Raw genomic sequence first — 19751 nt, 5'->3', positions numbered from 1 at the left:
CCCTGACAGTTAGGAACTTTTTCCTAATGTCCAACCTAAATCTCCCTTGCTGCAGTTTAAGTCCATTGCTTCTTGTTCTACCATTGGAGGCCAAGGTGAACAAGTTTTCTCCCTCCTCTTGATGACACCCTTTTAGATACCTGAAAACTGCTATCAGGTCCCCTCTCAGTCTTCTCTTTTCCAAACTAAACAAACCCAATTCCTTCAGCCTTCCTTCACAGGTCATGTTCTCAAGACCTTTAATCATTCTTGTTGCTCTTCTCTGGACCCTCTCCAATTTCTCCACATCTTTCTTGAAATGCGGTGCCCAGAACTGGACACAATACTCCAGTTGAGGCCTAACCAGTGCAGAGTAAAGCGGAAGAATGACTTCTCGTGTCTTGTTTACAACACACCTGTTAATGCATCCCAGAATCATGTTTGCTTTTTTTGCAACAGTATCACACTGTTCACTCATATTAAGCTTGTGGTCCACTATGACCCCTAGATCTCTTTCTGCCATACTCCTTCCTAGACAGTCTCTTCCCATTCTGTATGTGTGAAACTGATTGTTCCTTCCTAAGTGGAGCACTTTGCATTTATCTTTATTGAACTTCATCCTGTTTACCTCAGACCATTTCTCCAATTTGTCCAGATCATTTTGAATTTTGACCCTGTCCTCCAGAGCAGTTGCAATCCCTCCCAGTTTGGTATCGTCCGCAAACTTAATAAGCGTACTTTCTATGCCAACATCTAAATCGTTGATGAAGATATTGAACAGAACCGGTCCCAAAACAGACCCCTGCGGAACCCCACTTGTTATACCTTTCCAGCAGGATTGGGAGCCATTAACAACTACTCTCTGAGTACGGTTATCCAGCCAGTTATGCACCCACCTTATAGTAGCCCCATCTAAATTGTACTTTCCTAGCTTATCTATAAGAATATCATGCGAGACTGTATCAAATGCCTTACTAAAGTCTAGGTATATCACATCCACCGCTTCTCCCTTATCCTATCAAAGAACGCTATCAGATTAGTTTGACATGATTTGTTCTTTACAAATCCATGCTGGCTATTCCCTATCACCTTACCAACTTCCAAGTGTTTGCAGATGATTTCTTTGATTACCTGCTCCATTATCTTCCCTGGCACAGAAGTTAAACTAACTGGTCTGTAGTTTCCTGGGTTGTTTTTATTTCCCTTTTTATAGATGGGCACTATATTTGCCCCCTTCCAGTCTTCTGGAATCTCCCCCGTCTCCCATGATTTCCCAAAGATAATAGCTAGAGGCTCAGATACCTCCTCTATTAACTCCTTGAGTATTCTAGGATGCATTTCATCAGGCCCTGGTGACTTGCAGGCATCTAACTTTTCTAAGTGATTTTTTACTTGCTCTTTCCTTATTTTCTTTTCTAAACCTACCCTCTTCCCGTAAGCATTCACTATACTAGACATTCCTTCAGACTTCTCAGTGAAGACCGAAACAAAGAAGTCATTAAGCATCTCTGCCATTTCCAAGTCTCCCGTTACTGTTACCCCCTCCTCATTGAGCAGTGGGCCTACCCTGTCCTTAGTCTTCCTCTTGCTTCTAATGTATTGATAAAAAGTCTTCTTGTTTCCCTTTATTCCCATAGCTAGTTTGAGTTCATTTTGTGCCTTTGCTTTTCTAATCTTGCCTCTGCATTCCTGTGTTATTTGCCTATATTCATCCTTCGTGATCTGACCTAGTTTCCATTTTTTATATGACGTCTTTTTATTTTGTAGGTCACGCAAGATCTCGTGGTTAAGCCAAGGTGGTCTTTTGCCACATTTTCTATCTTTCCTAACCATCGGAATAACTTGCTTTTGGGCCCTTAATAGCGTCCCTTTGAAAAACTGCCAACTTTCCTCAGTTGTTTTTCCCCTCAGTCTTAATTCCCATGGGACCTTGCCTATCAGCTCTCTGAGCTTACCAAAATCCGCCTTCCTGAAATCCATTGTCTCTGTTCTGCTGTACTCCTTTCTACTCTTCCGTAGAATTGCAAATTCTATGATTTCATGATCACTTTCACCCAAGCTTCCTTCTACTTTTAAATTCTCAACAAGTTCCTCCCTATTGGTTAAAATCAAGTCTAGAACAGCTTCCCCCCAGTAGCTTTTTCAACTTTCTGAAATAAAAAGTTGTCTGCAATGTAGTCCAGGAACTTATTGGATAGTCTGTGCCCCGCGGTGTTATTTTCCCAACATATATCTGGATAGTTGAAGTCCCCCATCACCACCAAATCTTGGGCTTTGGATGATTTTGTTAGTTGTTTGAAAAAAGCCTCATCCACCTCTTCCGCCTGATTAGGTGGCCTGTAGTAGACTCCCAGCACGACATCACCTGTGTTTTTTACCCCTTTTAGCCTAACCCAGAGACTCTCCACCCTTCCGTCTCCTATGTCCATCTCCACCTCAGTCCAAGTGTGTACATTTTTAATATATAAGGCAACACCTCCTCCCTTTTTCCCCTGTCTATCCTTCCTGAGCAAACTATACCCATCCACACCAACATTCCAGTCGTGTGTATTATCCCACCAAGTTTCAGTAATGCCAATAATGTCATAGTTGTATTTATTTATTAGCACTTCCAGTTCTTCCTGCTTATTACCCATACTTCTTGCATTTGTATAAAGGCATTTAAGATACTGGTTTGATCTTGCCTCCCAGCTTTGCCCTGACTCTCCTTCCTCTCTGCTATTATAGCCCATGCTCCCTCCTGTTTCCAACCCATCTCCCAGGTCTTGTTCCCCACTTACCTGTGGGCTTTGCTCACCTGTCCCTGTGCTGTGCTGATTTAGATTTATTGCTATTTCTAACACTATTAGCTATTCCCCATTATTTTTTGGCTGGTTATTCATAGTTGTTAAGTGTTATATAACCAGGTGAGTTTGGCCTAACAGTGATTCATTCTTGAGAGCACATGACACTCTTATCTCTAATCTTTAGGGATTAGCGACACACAGCTTTGCCCCGGACTAATTTATCCAGGCAAAGTAGTGGTTTGTTGGCAGCGTTAACTTCAAGAGAAAAAACCCTGTCACTTGTTAGAATTAGATTCAGCTAAGACCAAGACATACGTTAAAATGAGAATGCTTCCAGTCACGATATTCCTGACGTGTGCTTACATGTGATATTCTGCACCATCTTGTACTGCCAAATGCAAACAAATTCAGACGAAGTCTCAGTGGATATTTTTGAAAAAGGGGAAGGATTTGGTATTTAAAGCTATTAAACCACTTCACATTTGCTATAGTCGAGTTATGAAACTGGCTTCCAGCACCCAACTGAGTAAGACTTACTGAAATTCCAACAACCTTATAATTGGTATGGAGAACCAAGAGGTTCAATACTCCATATTTAAACTTTTCATTCATTAACCCTTAGAATTCTACAGACCAGTCTGCTGATTCAGATAACAAAATGAGGGATGTAAGCCAAGGAAACTCTGCCCTCCCACCTTCCCTGCCTATTGTCATAGTCCACTCTTTATTCCCTCTCCCAGAAGCATCCCACTCTCCACACACCTAACCTCCCAATCTAACCCTGTCGACACAAAGCTGCTCTCTGTTCCATACTGGTCTTACTTTGATCACAGCTGTGGCAGACAAAGAAAGGCCAGGGGTGGGACCTGGCAGTAGAGTGAGGCATGGTTACTAGCAGAGAAAGAATGGTGGGATGAGACTGAATCTGTCCAGGAGCACCAATACAGCCCTGCTTCTCCACTACAGCACACGTCAAACTGGCCAGGAAACTGGCCAAACCTGATATCAGGAAATACATCAGGATAGGCCAGCACATAATGGATTCACGGACAACTGCTCATCAACTGATGGTGACATTCCCAAGAGCAGTATGTATTAATGATCCCTGAATCACATACAAAGTCTGCACCCTGAATTTGCACACCAGTGTTCAGAATGATTTTTGTTGATTCACTAGTTCCCCTTGTTCCATCACTACTTTTGTTGAACAGGAACTGAGGACTTATTCTGTAAAAACACGTTTCTAGTTCCTTTTTATCAACTACCGCCCATCTTTTCCAGATAGCTGCCCTAGGAAGCCAGAAATGTTGAACTCTATAATGAAAAAGCAAGATCGTTACAGGAGAGTATTACACCAAGAGACAAAAGCACTGTTCACTGATGAAATCCAGTGAATAGCTGGTGAATATACAGACCAAAATGGGGTTGGCAGAGCCACTCCAATGAATTACAACATTGGTGTTATGCTCTATCATCTGAGCAAGCTGTGTGATTGATTTAATCAGCATTAAAACTGTTGGCTATTTAAAATGTTGCAGATAAACCTCTTACCAGAAAATACTGCTAGGAACTGAACACTTATTGAGATTAACGTCCAAATGTACAAAAGGGAGTCAAAGTACTGAGAGTTCTCAGTAAAGAAATAAAGACTCTTCTGATCTTTTGCTCCTGGACTGTAAACAAAACATATTTCAAGTTTACCTTGTTAGCCAACATTTGTTGTTGAGCCTCAATTTGTTGCTGTTGGCGTGATGCCATTTCCTGCAGTTCAGCCAGAGTCATATCCATTCTGGGAACACTGATCTGCAGATGAAAATCCAAAGTATGTTAAATCTAACGTTTTCAGACTTTGAAAATGTGTATTCCGTTCAGTTATTACAAAAGAATAAAGGCCTTTAAAAAGAATATATTGAGTCAAATTTATTTAGATGTGTTAAGTATTTACAATTAGTCCCAGATGATACCTTTTAAAAAATTGGATAAAGCTTTTTTTATTTTTTAATAAAAATACATGCTACTGTGGATCTATTATGAAATATGTGGGCTGTTTGGTCATTTTTCAGTAGAGCATATAAAGCAGCAGTTCTCAACCAGTGGCCAGTGGGCTGCTTGCAGCCCAATCAGCACACAGCTGTGGCCCATGTGACATCCTCAGGGCCATACAAGTAGTATATATATTGTGTGGATGAGGTCCACATAACACAAAGAGCTGCATATGTGGCCCGCAAGGGTAAATAAGTTGAGAACCACTGGTATAAAGGCACTGTTCGAGCTTGTAAGGTATTGAGCACTCTAGCCCCAACCCAGCAAAGCACTGGGTGAATAGCCCATTGAAATCAAAATAGCAATGTGTATGTATAAAAAATATTTTATAGGAACCCCTCTGGATTAAGATCAGCATGAATTAAGTGCTTTGATGGATGCACAGAACCATGCAGGATGGATACCTGAGCGTAGAGAAGTCATCTTACAAAGCAGTCTAAGATCAATGTGTTTTCTGGAATCAAGAGTTTAAGTCACAATTCGAAGTTGGCCCAGTCATCATACTATGTAACTGGCAAACACTAAACCTGGATTTGGGAATTTGCAGTTAAGATGGCACTGGTTTTAACTTTTAAGAAACTGATCAACTGAGCTCAACTAGAAGTATAGAACCAAGATGAACAATATCTTTGGCAATATTTGGGAAAAATATGCAATAAACTAGCAAAAAGGGTAAACGAAACTATCATTCAGCACATCTAATGCTGATGACAGGAATCTGATTGACAGCACTGAGACTGAAGTGCTCTGCTTGGCCACAGAACAGGTACACACCAGTGCAATCTTCCTCAGACTGCCTTTGCCACTGCATTTCAACCCAGTGGGGAAGATATGCAGGAACTGGGTAGTTCAGTCTATTTCTTTCCAGTTCTCAGAATCTCTGCAGAGACTGTCAATAAAGGTGTCAATTGGGATACTGTTTTTGTGGAGTGGACTGATCCCATATTTCCAGAGCGATCACCAAAGATCCATCAAAATATCTACCTTTGTCTGCCAGGTTTGGATTTGCACCAGTGACTCAGAATGAAAGGCTCTGCTTGACTGCATTAGAGAGACATTAAACTGAATGATTACCCCATTCTCTAGTCGTCGATCACCAGGCACTTTTACACCATTTCTCTTTAAGCTCGGATCCTGCGGCCTCTGTCCACTCCCTAGATTAACACATACAACAATCAAGGAGAATGTAACACTTGAAATATTCGTGCTGCTTAGGGTGACCAGATGTCCCAATTTGGTAGAGACAGTCCCGATTTTTGGGTCTTTTTCTTATATAGGCTCTTATTACCCCCCACCCAGTCTCGATTTTTCACACTTGCTGTCTGGTCACCCTAGTGCTGCTCCCTTGACACGCAAAGGAGAGGGAATACGTTTTCTTTCCATTTAGATTCTGTGTGACTTTCTGGTTTTCACCTTACCTTTAGCAACACTAAAATAAACTTAACTGTAGACCATAGATGTTTTACTAAACAGGCTGTTACAAGGTTATTCCCACCACTGGTGATACGGAGAATCCTACAACACATGCCTTACTTCTCTCTTCATGGAAATTAAAGCAGTCAAATGCTAAATGAAAATTAAATCGAGCACAAGGCCAGGAAAATCTACTGCATGAACTCACTCTCCTTGTCTCATAAGCAAAGGGATTGACTGTTTCAACAGTAAAAGAGAACACTTCATTCTCATTAGTGGACAACTGTACTTCACAGGAGCAGACAGATAAGAATTTGAAAATGGAGCCCAGTCAGCCAAAACAATAACAGAGGAAGTTTATTCTCTACTCTGGTGCAGGGATGATATGTATACCTTGTGATTTGTCTTGGCAAAAATTGAAAAGGCACAAGGTCACAATATTGTGAATGAGATATCATCTACATGCTATTAATACAAAATGTTATTTAAGATCATTCAATAATCCAAGTCACTCTTCTGAAAAGAGAGGCATTTATTTTTTTTAAAACAAGAATTCAGGTAGAAGTTTCACTTTAACACTCTCACACTAACCAGGGTGATAAATGGGGGCAGGATTTCACCACATTTAAGTCAATGGCCAACACCCACTGCCCAGCCCCCTCCCCCATCACTTCATTGTGACAAGGATTTCACCCCATGACTTTGGGGGAAAAAAAAATCTGATGGGGGGGTATTTTCATATGACCAACAAAAGTTTTAGTGATGTGGGTTATTGTCATCTCTAAGCACAAAGGTTTTTTTTATTATGACTTAATGTCAACATTTATTTTTGAAAGGTAAGATGGTTTTAAATGGTTATATACTGCAAGAACTCAAGCCCTTAGAAGACCCAAATAAGTAGGTTCAATATTTTCTCCCTCCGTCAGCAAACATCTTAGGCAATTGTCCTTATATACTTAAAGTCAAGGGCTCACATACCATGTATTATTCTGCTAACCTGAATGAATATGACAAACTCCAGGAGATGAAACCTGAAGTAGCCTGGCCCATATACAGGTAATGCCTGTATAGGGTATGATCTGGACCAACACACAGTAATCCAAAGCATTTTGGAATGCTATTTGGCTATTGCTTTCAAATTAGTGTCACGGAAAATTGCCTAAAACATTAATACTTACCATTTGAATCTTTGGCTGGATACTTACACTTAAGGAAAAATACTTATTTTACACTGGATCTGTCTCCAGGTTTAATTCAATCCAGTACATTTACCGGCACAAGAATTTTCAGGAAGCATCTTTACCTAAAATCTAGAATCTTGTTCAATTCTATGGAAATGTTTACATACTGAAGATATTGAGAGGCCAAGTGCCAATATCATGCCTCACCCTATGCCCCGCATATGCTGCAGGAAGATGCCATCTTTATGCAGCATTTTGCAAACTAACTTTATGCCCACTGTGACAGCATGGTACTGGAAGACTTATTAAATGTGGCAGTGTTCTTGGTTCTATGTGGATACAGCATCTGACCACATTAAGGCAAACTAAAGTCAGACAGACACATCCCTCCTCTGTTCTGAATCTTGATTAGTTTGGATTAACAACTATGCCCAGCCACCTAAATTGTAGAGGAAGGGTCTTATTAGATAATTGTGGTCTAGAATAAGCTTTTCTTCTCCTTATTGCATCAATATGAAATTCCTTGAGTTTCGAGATTTGCTTACCTAGTTCATATCATATTGACTTTAATGTACATAAAACACTTCTGGCGAATCAGAGATGGTACTACAAGAAATATGAAGATCAAAAGGCAAAAAAACCACCCCCAAACCATCACTTCACATTCATTTAAAAGGAAAAATCTTAGAGGTGCTACAGGAGAGAATTCGGATGATTATGAACATTATTTTGTAAACTGAATGATATGCACTTTTATACGCTTTATCAATTAGAATCACAAAGCAATGTTATTAATTGTCACATTCCAAGAATGTGACAGACAAGTGCATTGCATTTGAACACCAAAACACATACAGGTTTATAAACAGCTGGAAAGGGTAAAATATTACATCTTTTAAATTTGCCAAATAATATTTACTGATTCTGTAACACAGCAGTAAAATATTATCCAGATAAAACCCACAGAATACAGATTATAAACCAACGGAAGCAGAAATGGGCAACTGTCACAGTAATATAATATAGCAGAAAAATAAGCAGATACTTCTGGGGGAATATCAAAGTCCTGAAGAGACTTCGCTACTGCCAAACTATTTAACACGGAATCCTCTCCTATACCGTGGTGATGCATAAAACCCATAAAGATAGAAAGTAGTTTGGCAAATATGGGTTTCTGGAGATCATACAAGAATTGGAGGGGGTTGAGAGAGAACAAATTAAACCATCCCAATTCTGCTTGAAGCTTAATAGAAGTCATATTTAGTGTACGTAGTGAGCCTAAGTTTTTTGGCAGTAGCATTCTCTTACAGGCAAAATGAAGGTCAGACCAAACAGTGCCCCTGAGGATCTCCAGCTCTCTGTCAGAGAGACTGTAGCCATCATAATACATGCAACAGTTAACCTAGCCTTAAGAATGCCTGAAATTAGTTTGTTCTTTTAAGTGAGATTTGAGCAATTCAGATCACTACATACCTGTTTCCCGGCTAGGGGGACGTTCATGGCGAAGGAAGAAACGGACCTCGTTTCTCTGGACACCAAAGTGCTGCAGAATATCCAACATCCGCTCATTATCAGCTACAGGGCGCTCTGAAAAAGCATAATGCCAATACAGTAAGACCTCTTTCACATCCCTCCAATGCTTTTCATGACTCACATAAACACTCACCATAAACACTGTAGAGTGGGCGGGAGAAAAATCCCCAAAACTTTATTAACTGACACAATAACATGTAAACATAGGAGTTGTACAGAGTGCGTTCCTGAAAATTCATATGCACCTCTAAAAACAAGGAAGTAACCCACAAAAATCTGGTGCTATGAAAGAGGAGTGTGCAAACTGGCCTCCCAGGCAATGCTGCAACTCAGGTGGTTGCCAGCAGATGGTCTACGGCTTTGCTCTATGGCAGGCTAGTGCTATATTTTGAAATCATTTGAGCTTTTTTAACATTTCAAGGAACCAATTTTAAGTTCCTTTTCCTCCAATTCCGTGGTACTTCAGATGAGACTATTTTTCTATGCCTTTAAAATGGCAACCAAAGGACTGGCAGGAGGCTAATCTTATGGAGAAGCTTTTGCTATCAATACCACCATGAATTAGGGTTAGTGGCCAAAAAAAGAAAGGGTGGCCAAAGAAAGGATTCTTCTTCCCTTAATTATACCAACAGATGATAACTCACTGCTTGACAGCAGCTTTAGGCACGCAAGTTCAGGTAAAGACTTTTGGGATAAGTATTCAAGTCCTATTTTTTTAGGATATCAATAACCCAGGTCAAAATGTGCAAGCTTGTATGCTTGACACTATCTGCCTAAATCCATAATTAAAACGCCATTCAACCCTTAAGAGTTTATATCAATATAGAAAGCTTTTTGAACCCCTTTAATATATTAAAATCTTCCTATAACCTTTGAATTTTAAAGGTACGCATGACACAAAACTCACAATACATATATATTATTGGACACTAATAATGTCTCTTCTATGCCTTGTCTGGGGGGGAAGGATCCTACAACAAAAGCAGTATGGACAAAAAAAAGGCTCTGTGGTGATCAGTTCATCCATCTTTTCTTGATGTGCCCCAAGTTACTCATGCTCACTAGTAAAAGCTGTTGGGCCTAACCTTAAAACAGCGTACACCAGCCGAGCTCCACTGACTTCAGTAGAGTTATGCTAATTTACATCAGCCACTAATCTGGCACAATACCTCTGAAAGCAGAAATTGTTGCCAACTTTATTTCCTGCTAGCTCGTATGCATTTTGGATGATGCCAGGCTTAATTTTGGATGATTGTGAAAAGGCCAAACACTTAACATCTCGGATTCGTGCCTCAGAGAGAAAACAAAGGAGGAGGAGAAGGCAGCAATAGGAAGTCTGAGTTCACGGGGCAAGTATCCAAGAGGTTGCTAATTCTTCTAAATAATTTTGCTTTAAAAAGCTGTAGATAATATATATAGCTTTTTTTAAATTAATGTTCCCATTCCTGCTCCCCGCTTCCACAACCAGAAATCAGACCTTTTAAATACATACATACATAGTTTCAAGTCCATCATTCTTTGGCCCTTTGACTCCTACACGATTTTTAGAGTGACCAATCTTTGACCCAGTGGAATACCTTCGTGCATGCTACCTCCATCTACCTGTTCTCTCCCTCCCTAGCATATTTTTCCCCTGCAATTTTACCACTCTTTCATGACTGGGGATTTAGAGGTGGAAAGTGCTTAGACTGACTCGGGGCTGCCCAGAGGATTCAGGGGGCCTGGGGCAAAGCAATTTCGGGACCTCTTCCATAAAAAAATTACAATACTATATTCTCGTGGGGGCCTCTGTGAGGCCCAGCACAAATTGCCCCACTTGCTCTTTCCCCCCCCCCCCCGCCCCCCATGGGCGGCCCTGGGAAAAATAAACCTTCTGCATCTCGGCACAAACCCAGTTTTGAGAAAACTTCTTTACAAGGTATCACTGGTTCTCAGCATTAGCTAGTGCTAAAAGGCACTAAAGCTCATTAAAAGTGTTGGACAAATATGTGCCGTCAAAACTGTTTCTGGATTGAAAACTAGGGAGTTTTAAAAAGCAGAAAAAAATCACAGATAATGTCTGCTTTCCTTCAAAATTTGTTGTGGTTTTTTTAATTGAAAAGCTGAAATTAGTCTGCCATAACCTGAATATGGTTTGGGGTTTCAGAAGTGTGTGGCCAAATATCTGCTGCTTGCTGTGTTTGATTGTTTAAAGAAACAATAAAAAAATTCTGCTTAAAAAAAAATCCAGAACTTTTGAACCATCTCAGCTTGTGACCAAATGCCTGAGCCCATCCAGTCAGAGATTTTTCCAGGTTTCTGATACTCTGCTGGCTTCCTTGACTCATATCTGTCTCCATAACTTTGGGTTCATTTAGGTTAGAATATAAGAACAGCCATACTGGGTCAAACCAAAGGTCCATCCAGACCAGTATCCTGTCTACCGACAATGAGCAATGCCAAGTGCCCCAGAGAGAGAAACCTAACAGGTAATGATCAAGTGATCTCTCTCCTGCCATCCATCTCCACCCTCTGACAAACAGAGGCTACGGACACCATTCCTTACCCATCCTGGCTAATAGCCATTGATGGACTTAACCTCCATGCATTTAGCTGTTTCCTAGAGACTGGCTCCATGGGGTCCCTCATAAACTGGAGACGGTTACTGTGCATTTGTCTTTAGTATAGCTTATGTACATCCTCCACGAACTGAGCATTTGAGCTTGTTCCAAATCTGGGATGAGCCTATGTTGTGAAAAATGAAATGCTCAAAATAGCACATGCATGTGAATGGACATAGGGTTTTAAAATTAAATTACCCAAGGGGTTCTCAAACTAGGGGGTCGGGACGCCTCAGGGGGTCACGAGGTTATTACTGGGGGTCGTGAGCTGTCAGCCTCCACCTCAAATCCTGCTTTGCCTCCAGCATTTATAATAGTGTTAAATATATTTTTAAAAGTATTTTTAATTTATAAAGGGGGGGGTCACACTCACAGGTTTGCTATGTGAAAGGGGTCACCAGTACAAAAGTTTGAGAACCACTGAATTAACCCCCCTGAAGCCTCAGGAAATGTAGCTGGGGGGGTCCTCCCTTGGTAGGGTTGGGAAGGAGATAGGTGGTGTAGGATATTGCTCTTCTCATGTGATCCCTCCCCCAGTGGCTAATTTTAAATGAAGCTACCCTCCCCTGACATGAATCTCCCTATGGCACTGAAATTAAATATAGACTATAATTTGGCATTTGAGAAGTGAAAGAGATTGTAACCCTAATGGAAAAGCTAACAGCTTGGCTCTTCTGCAAGTCTCAAACTGCTGAATGAGCTTTAGGGTTGGGAAGGCTGTGCCTCCCAAACAGCCTGGCCCTGCCCCCTATCTGACCCCCTCCCACTTCCTGCTCCCCACTGACTGCCCCCCTCAGAATCCCTGACCCAGCCTGTTCCTGCTCTGAGCGGGACGGAGCTCAGGTACCCCGCTGAAGCCACGCTGCAGCTGTCCGGGACACTGCTGGATGGGCTGAGGCTCTGGGAGAGGGGAGGGGAGGAGACGGGGCCGGGTGGGGCTGGGAAGGGAGCCTCAGCCGTGCTCATGGGGGCCCCTGCAGAGCCCGGGGCCTGGGGAAAATTGCCCCACTTGCGCCCCCCTTCCCCCCCCCAGGCAGCCCTGGATTGACTTAGAGTCCTCCCATCTCTGAATGTGAGCAATGCTTTTTTTTAATTTAATTTTCCTAGATAAAAACCACATAAATGGTTAAGAATTATTTAAAGAATACATAAGAATAGCAGTGTTGTCCAAGCCTCATCCACACTAGGACAAGGGGAAAAAAAAAAAAAAAAAAAAGCTTGTGTTTACAATGTGTTAGCAATGTAAAATCCTAGCACAGACACAACAAGCTGTAGTTTTACCTCAATGTACCCAGCTGAGGTGAACTTTAGCTTAGGATTCATCTTGATAGAGCTGATCAAGGTAAGGCTACAACTTTCCGTGTCTATACTAGGCTTTTTACAACAACAATATATTAAATACCTTGTATAAACAGTTTTTTTTTTCCCTGAGCATAGACAATGTGGAACTTCCATTATTATTTATAATTTATATATTATGGCAGCACCCAAAGGGCCCCAATCAAGATCAAGGCCCCATTGCCCTGGGTGATGTACAAACCATAGGAAAAAGAATGTCCCTGGCCTGAACACCTTACACTCTAGAAGACAAGAGCAAATAGCAGATATGAATGATGTGATATAAACACAATGGAAGCAATTTTTTGTTGCTATTGGATTTAGAATTTGCTGTTTTTACATTCAAGGCAGAGATGAGGCTGAGGAGGGCAATGATTTAAGTTAGGAAGCATTTCATCTTGAATAGAGTTTTTCTTTTTTTAAGCCTAAGTCTCAGAGGTAAAATGTTAATTTTAGACAAAAGGAATTTGTGGTGTTACGCATGAATGCCCCTTATAAAACTTAAAAAGTGAACACAGATACAATAGTATCTGAATGGCTTCTTTCACAATATAAAAAGGATTTTTTTAAATGAAAATTCCTTGGCTATGTTGAAGCCGTCTAGGAGGGAAAATATCTGGAGTCACTGTCGGAAGAGATTAGATTTACAGTATAAGCAACTAGGTCACTGTTACAGAAAAAGCAGTCTCCCAGCGGTTACTTGTCTAGACAGCTAGAAAAGCTCTTCATCTGTTAAACCTCCATGCAAAAAAGGTACTGCTGTCAGAGTCACATCTTCCTAAAACAAAGAATATATAAAAGGCTGATGAGGCACATTCCTAGGGAACTAGGCAATACTTCGATCAGAACTGCATAATCAAAATTAAGAAGATGCCGTTTAAACAAGGATGCTGTCAAAATTTCACTGGTAAATTCAAGGAACGTCAAAACAGATTTTTCAAGTTCTAATAGAAATCAAACACAAACTACCCAAGGACAGGACAAAGAGAATCATTCAGAAGTCTTCTGTTTTCACTTCTTCCTCCCTTGTATCTAAAAGCCATGTAACGTACATACTCCTTCCTTTTAATTACTTTTTTCGGTAATTAAGGAAGTAGAAACAGTTTTCCTGGTCAAAACCAGTGATCTAGTAGCAGGGTATATGATGCCACCAGGGGATCACAGTTTATTAAAAGCTTGGCCTCCTGTTCCTCAAACCAAAAGAGAATGGGAGCACTGTGGAGATAGTATGTATAGCTCCTGCAGAAAGAGCCCCTTATGTCAATTTCCAGCAAATCTACTCGCCAACACTCACAAGAGATTTAATAGGCTCCAGGAACAGAAGCCAAAACTCCCTGAACCAGAGAAAAGTTTGTTGTAACATGTGGCCAGACAAAAGAGAGGAAAAGGAAGTGATACCCAAAGAGCACCCCAGTAATTTAATTTGGACAGCCCTTATTTTTCAAGATGCACCTCAGTTTTTGTTTCTTCATCAGCTGTGGAAGAGCCTGTCTCCCGGTTTGTTTTTTTAGTCACTTTACAGTTTTAATAACTATATTTATATAGCAGCCTGCCACTGAAAGCAATTTTTCTAAAAACTGTCTAGCTCCTAAATCTCTGCAAAATAAAGTGGACTTATTGTGCACAGCCTCATCTTAAAGGTGAAACGAGTTGAACAGCAATTTTCTCACAGGATAAAATGTGATGCACTTGAAATAATTGCAGTTGGCCACTACTGGTGGCACATTAGCTGTTTTGGGTCAAATATATCCCTTTCTAAATGTGTTTCTACTTCATACTGCACTAAAGCATTTTTTTTTTTGGTCTTACACCATTTTCATTCATACATTAATAGATTCCAAGGCCAGAAGGGGCCATTGTGATCATCCCGTGACAGCTTAGGCCATAGAATGTCTCAAAATAATTCCTAGAACAGATCTTTTAAAAAAAAAAATCTTTATTTTTAAATGGTCAGTGATGGAGAATCCACCATAGCTGATTGGTTAAAAATTTACACCTTGTTTAAATTATTTGTTAGGAAATGCAGTCTGAAACATACAGATAGCTTTTATATTTGTGACCAGTAAATACTGGCTTTGTACAGAGGTAAGCAAATACTTGTGTGGAAAAACTAATACAAAATTACATTAGTAAACACAAGAGTTCCCAGAAGAATATAGGGTATTAGTTCAAATTCCCGCCTTCCCATAAAAAAAACAAATTTCACTTGCCTCTCCTTACAAAAGAGAATACGCCATAGATACCAGCTTTATTTTTATATGGCTTATGACCACAGCTGTACAAACAGCATTTAGACACCACAAGGATAGGTGATGCATAAAACCACACACATAGGTAATTGCTTTATTTGTTTCTGCATCTCTTCTTGGAAAGTGCATTGGTCTCTGTTACCTAGTCTTTAAAGGATCTCTCTCCAGAGTACAACAGATACAGCTAATGACCAGATTTTACAAATAAACTCTTTATGTTTTATGGCCCTGAGTCTGCAAACAGAGGGAAGAAGACCCATTGTTTTTTTGTTTGTTTTTTTAAACAAAATAATAAAAGAATGTGCTGCTTGTTTTAAAGGTTAGAAATATGAGGAACGCCAAGTCTGATCTTCCTCGATTTTGCTGGAGAACCCTTCAGGCTCTTAGAGCATGAGTATTGTTAAGTCTCATGACTTAAAAATTCAACTCCCACCTTTTCATTTAACAGTCATCCTGTCTCCAAAATGTTCATAAGGCATTGGAATTACATAAACCCCCAGAACACATTAAACCATCTGTTTAAAATCCCTTCCCCTGTCAGTTGCTCAGCCTTCAATCTCTAGACCGGCAGGAGTCACATTTCTCCAGTCCCACAGAGTCTTGCATATATAGCATGTATTTCCAATGAAGAGCTTAACAGAAAGGAAGGCAAATGGTAAACTCTTCAGGGCAGGGACTATCCCTATGCTGTATGTCTGTACAGTGCCTACCACAATGGGGCCTTGGACTCTAGGTGCTACGGTAAACAACAATAAAAGCAAACAAAGGATATCGAATGATCACAAAAGAGGCATCTCTCATACCTGAGCCAAACCATACTTCAGCAAGGTGGCAGTCACTCTCCCCAGGCTCTTTACAGAGCTCCACCACATCTCTGCAAGTGGTTTCAGGTGTAATTGGCACCTCAGTGAAGTGTTGTTCATTATTACTGAGGTACACAGTAAGAAACATCTGGAAGAGATAAAGATAATGGCACACAGTCAGTAGAATACACAAGGTAGGTTGCATGCCACACCCATGTCCTTATTATTAAGTTCATCACTCTCAGCCTAAAGCAATTGGCACCATTCATTAGTGACCACTGGACATACACAGTCCTAATCAAAAATTCACAGAAAAATACTGAGCAAAATGAGATGCTAGGGAAGTCACTTTCTGTTTATGTGAACAAGCTACGTGTTTCAGACAATCTGTATTATATATTGCATCCCAAGCCCTTTTTGAGATATTAGAGTTCTGAAAAAAAATAAAAATCTGGAGATGCATGTTCTTTCAGGCCAAGAGTTGAAAGATGCGAAGCATCAAAACGCTCTGTGTGTCACTCTAAGGTACCTACACGCTGATTTGATGTAGAAGCAGAAACAGTCCCCTACCGTTCAGAAGTGTTCTTAACCAGGAACAACTTCCCATGAAGGAGAACAAAGGTAATTAAAGTCTAGCGAAAGATCTACTTGATAAGAAATGACAGTGGAAGCTAATATTTTCAATTTATATAGCACTTGTCACTCGAGGATCTCCTACAGATAGCATAACTCAATTTATCAGGCCCTTAAACATTCCCTGTATGCATACAAAGGTCCCTGCAAATGCAGTCAAAAGTGAAATGTGCTTCAAATCTCATCTAGCCTCCTCTCTTAGCAACTCACTGATCTTTGATTAGGATTATTCAATACAAAAAAGTTAAACAGCTACCTGCTCCTCTTTGCTGTTATTGCTCTACTCTCTGCAATAGAAAGCTCAGATCTTTTAAAAAAAATTAAGAACTATAGCCTAATTTTCAGTGAAGATGACTTCAGTGGGAGCTGTGGATGATCAGCATCTCTGAAAACAAGGCAGTCAGTTTGTTGTTTACTACTATTTTAGAATTAAATTATAAATGTAAGAAGCTGACTCAAAAATTAAATAGGTTTATTTTGTCCCTGGAGCTACTCTGAATTTTGATTTCAATACTAGCTGAAAGACAAACTTCCAAAATCATAAATCTGTCAAATGTCTTCACAACAGCAATTACTCTGCTAAACCAATTGAACATTTTAATTGTAGGTCTCCTAGCAAAATATGTTCCAAGTCAACAAAAAGACTGGATCTTGGAAGCCAGCCACGTTTATTCTCTCCCCCGCTTCCCTAAAGCTACGTTAAAGTCATATGGGGTAAAAGTAGACAGGCGAAGATTCTTTATGAACAATAGTTTAAAGATTCAAAATATGCTGGGCCTGAACTATGACTCAAGCAAAGTACAATGGAAATGTTTGTTTCCCTCTAACTTTAAAAAGGGAGCTATTACATCATGTACTTATTCAGTTTTCTGTAGATACAGTAGGCCAAACTCAGGCCTAGTGTCACTGTACTCACTAGAGACAAATTTGGCCCATCATACTGAGGACTTAAAATCTGTTGAGGAAAGGATGATGAACATAGTTTAAGGTGTGCATTTGTCTGAGAAAGATCTTGTTTACTTTGTCAATGATCTTTCAAATGCCTGGGTTCCTTTCCCTCTTCCCCCCAAACAAGTAGCAGCAGCCACCATCTTATTTACCCAAAAAACTGTCCAATTAAAGATACTGGAAATACTTTAATTGACTTCAAACACTACAGTATACAATATTTCTTGTTATACAGTCACCTGGAGTGGGTATGTTGAATGGCCAGCTCCTAAACTACTAGTAAGGAAACTGATGGGACTGTACCCAGTATCGACAGCCCAGTAGGTCTACAGTTCCTGGTACAGCTCCCTGAAGCAGTGACATCTGAGGGTATGTCTACATCTAAAATTTTGCAGCGCTGGTTGTTACAGCGGTATTAGTACAGCTGTATAGGGCCAGCGCTGCAGAGTGGCCACACTTACAGCAACCAGCGCTGCAAGTGGTGTTAGATGTGGCCATACTGCAGCGCTGTTGGGCGGCTTCAAGGGGGGTTCGGGGAATGCGAGAGCAAACCGGGGAAGGAGACCAGCTTCGCCGCGGTTTTCTCTCGCGTTCCCCGAACCACTCTGCAAACCACAGGGAAGGAGACCTGCTTGTTCGGGGAACGCGAGAGCAAACCAGGGAAGGAGACCAGCTTCGCCGCGGTTTGCTCTCGCGTTCCCCGAACCCCCCTGCAAACCGCAGGGAAGGAGACCTGCTTGCACAGGGGTTCGGGGAACGCGAGAGCAAACCGGGGAAGGAGACCAGCTTCGCCGCGGTTTGCTCTCGCGTTCCCCGAACCACCCTGCAAACCGCAGGGAAGGAGACCTGCTTGCTCGGGGTTTGGGGAACGCGAGAGCAAACCAGGGAAGGAGACCAGCTTGATTACCAGAGGCTTCCTCAGGTATGCTGGGATACCTGCTTATTCCACGGAGGTCAAGAAAAGCGCTGGTAAGTGTCTACACTTGATTACCAGCGCTGGATCACCAGCGCTGGATCCTCTACACCCGAGACAAAACGGGAGTACGGCCAGCGCTGCAAACAGGGAGTTGCAGCGCTGGTGATGCCCTGCAGATGTGTACACCTCCTAAGTTGCAGCGCTGTAACCCCCTCACCAGCGCTGCAACTTTGTGATGTAGACAAGCCCTGAGAAATTTCAAAAGGCCTTCTGCAAGCAGTAAGAGAGCTAAAAGAAACTGAGGAAAAAGAGCTCGCAACTCCCATAATTCTTAAGGGAACTCCCATAAATACCCTGGCACCATTTCTTAGTCATTGCATCACAGCGAAAGCAAGGGAAAAAGGTATGTGGGAGGAGGAACAGAAAGGAAGTGAAGGGACAAGATAGATAAAACCAAGTAGGGAGAGTGTGTGAAATGCACAGTTGGCGATAATGAACGAGTGGTACTGAAGGAATGAGGAGAAAGGGGAAAAAGGAAGGAAAAGTGGTGAGAGATTCCACTCATCGGTTTTAAGATGAAATTCAGGAAGTAATTCATTTCCCACACAGAGAAAGGACGTTGTGAGACCTGAAGCCCCTTCTCCTTCTCTCTCTTGCCCTTGGTCAGAAGCAGCTACACCTCTAACCCGATATAATGTAACTGGATAAAACAGGAATTTGGATATAATGCAGTAAAGCAGCGGGGAGCCCCAGGCCTTTTAAAGGGCCGCCCGAGCCCCGCTGTTTTACCACATTATATCTGACTTCGTGTGGGGCCCCGGGCCTTTTAAATCACCTCCGGGGAAGCCGGTCCAGTCCAGCGCAGCATACCGGCTCTTGCCGCTACGCCGTACCAGATATAACACAGACTCACCTATAAGGTGGTGAGACTTTTTGGCTCCCGAGGACTACGTTATATCAGGGTAGAGGTGTAGTAAGTTCATGTTACATGCCAGCAGTGTATGCAGCCACACAGCCAAGGACTCTTGGTTGAAATGCCGAGCGCCACTGGGGGCATGTTTCCATGTAGACAAGCGGTGTGTTACAGATATGCTAAGGGGATCACACGGTGGTTAGCATTCCATATTTATCTAATGAGGCCTCATCATGACTCTTTGTGCAGTTTATGGGAAAGTGCCAATGACGTGTCAATGGTAGTTAGGGGGTAAATCTATTTTCTCCCATAGGTTCTATTTAAAGCTTTCAAATTGAAGTTTTGAAGTTCAATTTTAAATTTACAACAATGCTCAATGACAAAACTCTAAACACACATTTATACACACTATTTTA

General features: G+C 41.3%; 1 protein-coding gene across 1 annotated transcript in view; it reads right to left on the bottom strand.

Annotated features, from left to right (window-relative positions):
- Window positions 1–19751, bottom strand: part of TP53BP2 (tumor protein p53 binding protein 2) — a 67239-nt gene that overhangs the window by 25872 nt on the left and 21616 nt on the right. Inside the window, exons 2-5 of the mRNA XM_030557431.1 lie at window positions 15926–16073; window positions 8876–8989; window positions 5883–5962; window positions 4467–4568 (exon numbers count right to left, since the gene is read on the bottom strand). Of these exons, the coding sequence (XP_030413291.1) occupies window positions 4467–4568; window positions 5883–5962; window positions 8876–8989; window positions 15926–16073 (444 nt within the window). The remainder of the gene's footprint in view (window positions 1–4466; window positions 4569–5882; window positions 5963–8875; window positions 8990–15925; window positions 16074–19751) is intronic.

The sequence above is a fragment of the Gopherus evgoodei genome, chromosome 3 (genome assembly GCF_007399415.2).
Source record: "Gopherus evgoodei ecotype Sinaloan lineage chromosome 3, rGopEvg1_v1.p, whole genome shotgun sequence".
Taxonomy (NCBI): domain Eukaryota; kingdom Metazoa; phylum Chordata; order Testudines; family Testudinidae; genus Gopherus; species Gopherus evgoodei.
Note: the sequence above shows the minus strand (reverse complement) of the source record. Positions and strands in the feature narration are given on the sequence as shown.